The following is an 8,907-nucleotide window of genomic DNA, read 5'->3' on the forward strand; positions in this document are numbered from 1 at the left end:
TCTTTGTCGCAGAAGGCTGTGGAGGCCAGGTCATTGAGTGTCTTTAAAACAGAGATAGGTTCTTGATTAATACGGGGATCAGGGGTTATGGGAAAAAGGCAAGAGAATGGGGATGAGAAAAATATCAACCATGATTGAGTGGCAGAGCAGACTCGATGGGCCAAGTGGCTTAATTCTGCCCCTATGTCTTGTGGTCTAAAACTGACTGTCTTCATGCGTGACAGACCAATCAATTTCAATTAGGAATTAGAGAGAACTGCCTAAAACATAGACGTGATGATATGAGCAGTGCTGTCTTTCGTCCTGACTGCTGTCTATTTTGTCACTGCAATGACCTAATTAAGTAAAACACTAGAACAGTGTATGTGTGGTTACATACGCAGCAGTGTTTTAGGGAGAAGGGTGATGACAAGGGGCAGACCATCTGCAATTTTCCAATTGTCAATCTGTCACTAATTCCGCATTTTGACCTGATGTACTACAAATCCTGGATGGTTCTGCCTGCTTCACTATTTAATAGGACCTGGGACTTGGCTACCATTTAACTGTAGCTATGAACTTTTAAAGTGATCATAGAGCTTTTGTGCATTTTTGAGTTTTTACTTTTGGTATCAAAAACTAGGAGAATTTGAAGGAAAAAATGGAGCTCAAAGGAGGTAAATTTGGAGAAAGTACAATTTTTATTTGGTATATCAGTACAGTTCCAGGAAACGTCTAACAAAGTAACGAAAAGGCGCAGCAGAACTGAATGTAAAGACAGTGAATTCTAGACCTCTTCTTTGCCACGAGAGGGTGTGTAATTTACTATCCCTTACCCTGCACACTCCAGTCAATGGTGGGTGAGAATTGGGAAATTCTTCTCACCAGAAGTAAATTAAAAATGAAATCCAGAAGCCAGTGCCATGAGACACATTGTCTAATATTCCATCTGCCTTTGTATAATTTATACTGTTGCGACTTTATCCACTTCCCTTTAACCCGTTGCAGCAAATCCACAGTCACTAAATGAACTTGGAAATTTAGGCTGAATGTTCTTCATGACTGGTGGTACAGAGAGATGCAGGACTCGGTGGAGGGGAAATAAGGTTGAAGGAGATTGGGGAAACTGAGTGAGGTGAGAAGATTAGATTTTTGTAGACAAGGATGAAGATTTTATGTATAATCTGTATGCACAATAGAGACTGGTATGGATCTAATGAGGATAGGTGCAAGTCCATAGTCTTGATGGGATGGGAATGACTATACTAACTGTGCTGTGCTTGGTACTAAGTGCTGAACGTTTCCTGGTTGTCCTTTTGTTGGTATGGTGCAAACAAAATTACTTCTCCTTCCCTACTAGTTTTTGTTTTGGTCCATTTTTGAGTCAATCCTTACTGCAACTAGTATGTAATTGGCCTCCAATTTAAATATCCAAGACCAGTGCTGACCTAAGTACTAATTGTTATTCCCTTCCCAGTAGCATTTCTGACTTTGAAATCTTGTGCCATGCTATAGCAGTGTGTCAAAAGCGCCACTGAAGTTATCAAAAGTTTTACTGCAGAAACACTTATTGCATAATTGATTAGTTTTACCCCAGTTCCTTTTTTTTCCCCCTGTTTTTGTGATTTCTTAAATACACCAATTCTTGATGTGTGCAGTTCTGTTAGTACCAGTCACCCTACAATAGCTTATCCAAGTAGTCTTATTTATGCGGAGCCTGCACGCTCAAGTTGTTTAATGATGAACAGTATCACAGCCAGTTCCAGACAAGGGCGCTTCCCAATAATGGCCATAGGATTACAATGAGAAGTAGAAATTATGATTTTTATCCTCCTCAGATTAGATATCCTGATTGATATCAGTTTATTCACAACAGACCAGGGATTGAACATGGGACTATCTGTCCAATATGGCTCCGTTATATGTGGCCTATATCAACTGAGAGTTGGAGTTTGGTAATTGCATTTAAGCATCCCAGTGCTGTCTTACTTCAAAGCCTGTACTTAACTTTGTACTATTACAAAGTATACTGGCAAAGGTCTTGTATTACTCCGTATCAGTGTATTAAACATTGTCGAGTTTTTGTTTTAGTTGTTTTATATCATTCACAGTTGACGATCAAACCTGGCTAAGTTGGCCTTATTTTTGTTATTTCTGGAGAAACTTCTAAGTTTAGCTGTGAACCAATATGTTTGAAGTCCATTCAATAATCGCACAAGAATAGACAGTTTGATGTTTTAGGTTTATGATTTGAATTGTACATTGACTTGCATATAATTTAGAAAGCCTAGTTCTAGGATCCCTCAATTAGCATCAAGATTTTGCTTATATCAGGTGGCCTATTATGTCAGTGTATTTGCATGCTTCCTGTCGAGGTAGGAATTCTAGTTATAGTTTTGTTTGATATTTCACAATGTACTAAATGTGATTCCAATCTTAACTTGGGAAACTGGTGAGTAAAATGTTGGGGTAATCAAACATGGCAATGACAAAATTATTGAACAATACTTTAGCAGTAATTGGGGTAATGTGCAACACAAATTTAAGTGGGTAATATGTGACGAGGCCACAAGAGAATTTGAAGCTCTTCACAAGATCAAACAGGAGACCAAGATTGCACACTCATGATTTGGCCTTTGGGGCTGCAAGGGAATTAACAACTTCAAAACATGTCTCCGGTGAGTCAGTGCATTGTTCTCAGTCTAATTTCTATGCAAACAATAGCAAAACCCAGAGGTCATAACAAAGAACTCTTACTTGTATATCTGCTCCTGGAATGCATCTCGCACACTGCGAGTGAATTCTCCTGTCACTCTCCCAATAAACATTCCTAACTGAATCAAGACAGAGACTTTGGACCAGTAGTAGTTTCATTTACAGATGAACAAACCATACACAGCGTGATATACATTTCCGTCTCTCCATTCCCCCTCCTTGTTTTTTTTCTGAACATGGCCTTTCAAACAAAAAGGTCCCTTGGCTACACCCTTCCTCTAACTTGATGCTCCCTGGTTAAGGTTTTAAATAGAAATGGCTAGTTATTGGTCTCGCACACCTATTGTTCTCTTACCCAAGACCATTCTGGGCTGTGCATATTATTCAGTATCATGAAATTTCTGCATCTTAAATGGAGTTATCAATCTCAGAAACTTCAGCCAATCAAGAGGCACATTTCTCAAAACACCAATTAAAGTTACTACCAGAGGTGGCGGCTTGTTCCTGGAATAAAACAATACCTTAAGCAGTACGTCTCAAAAGCACTCCTCTTTGACAACAGCATCAAATCTTTAGGATTGTAACCTTCTGAATTCTGCTGAGCTAGCAGAGCAGAGGGTTGAGGGCACCATGGTGACAATGGTTAGCACTGCTGCCTCACAGTGCCAGGGACCCGGGTTCCATTCCAGCCTTGGGTAAATGTCTGCGTGGAATTTGCACGTTCTTTTTGTGTCTGCGTGGGTTTCCTCCGGGTACTCCAGTTTCCTCCCCCTGTCCAAAGATGTGCAGGTTAGTTAGTTTGACCATGGTAAATGTGTGGTGTTACGGGACTCGGATGGGGGAGAGGGTCTGGTTAAGAAACTCTGTCAGAGTTCATGCAGACTCGATGGGCCAAATGGCTGCCTCCTGCACTGTAAGGATTCTATGATCTATTTTTCCATTAGATTCCTCATTCTGCCCTAATCAAAGTCACAAATGGCATCTTCTGCAACTGTAAGCATGTTACATTTCCCTTCCCATCCTCATTAACCTAATGACACCTGCTGTGGTTACCCTCACTATACCCCTTCATCAGTTGCCTGTTTTCCAGCTCAGTGAGACTGCGCTGTTGACCTTTCCAACCGTAACCAGTGCATCTCCAAATATCCCTTTTCCTGCCATTCCCCCCCACCTACATTGTTACCCAAGTCCCCCCCCAAGGATCCTTTGACCCGTTTTTTTTCCCAAATACATACTGAACCACCTTGTCATCATCCAAAGTGGTTCAGCTTCCACATGCATGTTAATGATGCCTGTTTGTAACTCCCCTCCACCTCTCCAGACTCCTCCCACTGATTCTGTGCCAGTCTTGGATGAGCTGTAATGAGCTCCTGTTAAACGCAACAAAGATTGAAACCCTCATCTTTAGATTCTGCAACAAAGTCTGTAACCTTGCCATGAATTCCACTCTTTCTCCCATCCTTCTCTTCGCATCTTATCAGCTGAATCTCTGATGTCACTTTCAGACTTGACTATTTCAATGCTACTCAAATTCTGACTGACCTCCCATCCTTTGAAGCTCAGGTCATTTTAAACTTTGTTGTCCATGCTTGCTCACCCATCATTTCTTGCTGAACTACATTGCCTCCTTGTGCTGTAATGCTTCAATTTAAAATTTTCATCCCTATGTTTACATTTCTAAGTGGTTTCGACCATGACTATCCCCTCAATATCTAACCGTCCAACCCACCTTTAAAATATTTGATTTCATTCACCTCATAATTGACAGCCTTGTCTTCAGTCACTCCATCCCAATGCATTAAAATTTCTCTTCAAAACGGCTCAAGCTTTCCACCCATCCCTCTTTTATGACCTCCAAAACCCTACTTGACCAAGCTTTTGATTACAGCTTTGGCTCAACATCCATTTTTGTTTCTCTCATTGTAACTCATGTGAAGCTTTTGGCACTCTCTTCACTGTTAAAGGAGCTACATAATTGCAAGTTACTGTCATTTTGATCTATTTGTATTTTTCAAAACCATCCTCAAACAGATGCTGATCTTTTTAATGTTAAACAACTAATGTAGCATTCATTGCTTTTGTTAGAAATCTTCCATATAACATTCCTGTTTGATTTTCTTTCTCCTGCGCCACTTACAACATTGTCCAGTCAAAATGGTGACAGTAGCTCATTGTTTTCTGTGGGGTACCTCTTCAATTTTATTTCCCCATCATCCCTTCTTACAGGGAGATGCATAGTGTCACTTAATGATTTTCCTGGCATTGGTTATCACTATGCAATTTAAATGCCCTTCCCCCTCTGAAATTAACAGTTCATGCTTTTCAAACCATTAGATGTTAAATTCAAAGTGTCTACTGGTACATGCTTTGTTAGATTTAGTCAGGAAATGAAACAGCATTATATATATATATTTTACATTAATGGTTTGATTAATCTCACTTTTGTGCTAACACCTTTTTCTTAAATTACAAATAGTTCTGTTTAAAAATTAGTTTCTAACAGCTAAATCCTTTCTTTGTTCCTAAACTGCAATATGAATTTTAGAAGTTAATCTGTATAGCTATTCTTGCACAAAAATTGAATCCTTATAAATGTGGCTGCCATTGCTAAAATAGCAGTTCCTGCATTGCTATCACTGAATTCTTGTGTTCTATTCTTTGCATTTTCTGCTTTCACTTTCTTTCTTCGCTTTCTGAAATAGTTGCCTACAGCCTCAAGTCCTTCTAATCAAAGTCCTCCTAGAGCTCCTGGAAAGGATCCGTTTGCAGAGCTCTCTCTCAAGGACTTCTTGTAGAACAGACAAGGTATTCGTGGAGTAATAAGTGTGTGTATATATTTTATATATGCTATGTTGAGCAGTGTTCAGATGGTGCCTAAAAACTATCAAAGCCAGCTACATTAGCAGTGCTGTTGTAGTATTTGGTTATTACACAAAATTATGCCAAAACAATCCTGTTGTTGCATGGATATATTAATGTACTTGCGCTTTGTAGAGATATGCAGTGTTGTTTCAGTGAAGGGTAGTTTACTTCTGTGTATGGTTTGTTAGTGCACTGGTTGGCTTGCAGCTTTCTAGTTCGTGGAGCTAATGGCTCATCAAACTAATTCTGACTTAGTTAATTCAAATGTAGGTGGTTTAGCTCTCCACTGTCCTACAACTAGGAAAAGCTTCAAATGTGTCTTAAATTGTACAATAATTAAGGTTTTCAAACACACACACAGCCATCTGTTGATGCAGCAGTGTCTCTATTGGTCTACAAAGTGATTTTAACAGAGAAAATTTGTAATTTGCGTTGTCCATCCACAAATTCCTCCATAATGCAGTTCACTTATTAATATAGACCATTTGAAGCCTTGCATTTTTGTTATTCATTTTTGGGCCTATTTGTAGCTTTCATTTTCTTTCATGAATCTCCTGTTGAATTTTACATTACACTGATTAACACATGTTCTGATCAGGATTTTCTTATCTTGTATGTAAAAACTGATTTGTCATTTAAAAATTGGGTTTTTTTTGGTTTATACTTTGACGATATGATTTTTGAGAAAACTTCAAGGTAATGTTTTAATGTACAGAAATCTTGTTTGCCCCAATAGCTCTTATCTACTACTATTTTCTGTTTTGTGTTGTTTTCCAGATACAGTTTATGTAATGGCATAAAATGGATCCATTCTGAGAAGATAAGTGCGAAGCAGCAAATTTTATTCTTCATGCAAAATACTCGCTGTTTGTGAAACTATCTTCCGTAAGGATGATCTCAGTATGGATAATAAAATGGCAGATTGACCATGTGGAAAGGTTTATTGGAAAGCAAATGTTGATATATCAACTTCAGCAGCAGATGGAAAAGCTTATTTTGACTGGGTGATGACTGATTCAATCATGATTTTAAATTGTTCCAACCAATAATGCTCTACAGTGCAGCAAAGAATTATGTTCTCATGCTGAATGAAACTTTCATTGATTTAGAAATGACGGCTTGAAGAACGAGTAAGATTTGCATCTACATATGATAAGAGCTGCTGGATTGTAACTTATCAGGATTTGGTGAGGTATTCTTTGAAAAGCAGCAGTAAATTATGTAACTTTTCTATGTTCACCAAGCATCAGTTTTTTTCACCTTCACAAAATAATCATGCTAAAATTATTAATTCAGAATTTTACTTTTTATTCAAGTTTGCAGTAGACATTCCTTGTGTACTATGTTTGTATTTATTTATGACCATCAAATTGAGTAACAATATTGCATCAGATGCTTCCTGTGAGGATTAATATGGATGTGCATGGTTCACCAGTTGGATGAAAACATGAGTTTGAATGGAAAATGCAGTTAACTGAAAGATGGAGCACTAAATATTCTACAAATCAGTTTACTTATCCCTTGTACAATTATTTGTAGGCAGAATCACAATCTTGCATTTGTATGGGATTTAGAATGAATAATGTATTAATCAATGTAGTTAATTCTGTGCCTAGGATTTTGCAACGGAACAGTTATTGACTTGCAAAGCACTACTTTTGTATTTTGGCATTAGCAGAAATGGGAAGGCCTTTCTATGCTCAGCATGTCATTATCTTACATCCAAGTTTAATGCTGCCTTTCCTGACCAGAATGTAAAGAATTGCCTTCAGTTCACAAAGATCCTCTACCTCCATAGGACTCCAAATCATATGCAGATCTCAGAACACTAGAAATATTTGTTTAAATGTCCACACATGGTGTCTTCATTTGATTGGTTCTGAGAAGACTTGTTTACACAAAGTTGGATATGAGGGAATAGTTTCTGTGTAGAATTTTTTTAAAAAGTAAAGCCAGATAAAGAGTAACACAGCGCTGTTGATCGGTGCTTCACTGTATATAACATAAACTCTGTTCACATTAGTGGTGTGAAGGACAGTTTGAGCTTAAGGCAATTCAGTACACGAACTTTGCAAAATTTTGCTGCATTGTCTTTGCAGATATATTTTGTTTAAAAGAAAAATGTATGTTAGGAGAAAAATTGGTGGATTTTCAAATAAAGAGCAGCTTTCACTGAAATTTTGTTACCAGTTAGGTCCAAGTTACATCTCTTGATTCCAAAAGATCCTGTGCATGGATATAATAACTCTGCATTATTTAATAAAAAAAATTAAGCTGTTGTAGGTAAGGTGTTATGTTACCTCAATCTTTTGCAACATTGGAAAGGCTTTGCTACCAGAAGCGATATGTTTGACCGTTTGTGCAGTACCGGTCTTCAAAGGTTTTGATTCTCTCATAAGAGCTGAAGCTGCACAGGATTTGTCATTAGAAAAATGAATATCAATAATATCAGAAATGTTTCCACTTGCTTGTAGTAGAATCTTTTGTATTGTTCAACTATATTTGCCACAAATATGCCAGGTATTAGTTGATTGACTGAAATGGAAAAAACAGTTTCACGTTACAGTGAACTTTTCAACTTGACTAATTTTAAGTCAGTAGTATTATTTACCTTGTAATTTCTGGGCTTAGCTCGGGAGTACCTCTGCTTCAGGACAGTTAACAGCATATGAACCTTTCACGCAATGTAACTAATTTTGCTGAATTTCTTGAGGTAACCACACAAACTTAGTGAACACCTGACGTTTTCTCCCCCCAAAAAACTATGGATGCTGTCGATTGAAATTTTCAAGACTGAAATTAATATTTATTAAGATTATCAAGAAAGTGGAACAAAGGTGGGCAAGTGGAGTTGAAGTCCAGCTCAACCGTGATCTAACAGAACAATGGAACAGGCTCAAGACGGTGAATGTTTTTACATTGCTATTATGTTCCTCCCTCCTATAGTACAATATCTTTTTTGCCTTATTTCCCTCACCTCTTCTCATTCCATGAACTGCAGTCTAAAGGCCTGCTCCGGATTGATTTTCCCATTGAATGGCATGTTGACAATGTTGCTTTTTTTCTTAAAGTTTCCTCCCCTTGGCACTCAGGAAACTGAGAATAAAAATATTTCCCAGAAATAGAATGAAGATAATAATTTCATGCAAAGATAGTGCATATAGCACTACTGGTTTCTGCTGATTTGTCATTAGCTTTACTATTCTTTACAATTGAGAGACACATCAGTGGTCAGATCTTTATCAGACAATTCTTTCCTTTGAATATGCCTTTATTCCATCATGCACTATTCCCTTGCAAATAATACAAGTAGATGAAATGCCACTTTGCAACAAATCACACAATAGTGTG

At 37.8% G+C, this 8,907-nt stretch overlaps 1 protein-coding gene across 26 annotated transcripts in view; it reads left to right on the forward strand.

Annotated features, from left to right (window-relative positions):
• picalma (phosphatidylinositol binding clathrin assembly protein a) overlaps positions 1–7,838 on the forward strand; it is a 117,092-nt gene extending 109,254 nt beyond the window's left edge. For 13 of the 26 annotated variants that reach the window (XM_078221844.1, XM_078221845.1, XM_078221846.1 and 10 more), the window contains 2 exons: positions 5,397–5,499; positions 6,334–7,838. In XM_078221844.1, coding sequence (XP_078077970.1) covers positions 5,397–5,489 — 93 coding nt within the window. In that variant the 3' untranslated portion in view covers positions 5,490–5,499; positions 6,334–7,838. The remainder of the gene's footprint in view (positions 1–5,396; positions 5,500–6,333) is intronic. The other 13 variants (XM_078221851.1, XM_078221852.1, XM_078221853.1 and 10 more) reach the window with 1 other exon arrangement.
• The last annotated feature ends 1,069 nt before the right edge of the window (positions 7,839–8,907 follow it).

Source organism: Mustelus asterias, chromosome 10 (genome assembly GCF_964213995.1).
Source record: "Mustelus asterias chromosome 10, sMusAst1.hap1.1, whole genome shotgun sequence".
Taxonomy (NCBI): Eukaryota; Metazoa; Chordata; class Chondrichthyes; order Carcharhiniformes; family Triakidae; genus Mustelus; species Mustelus asterias.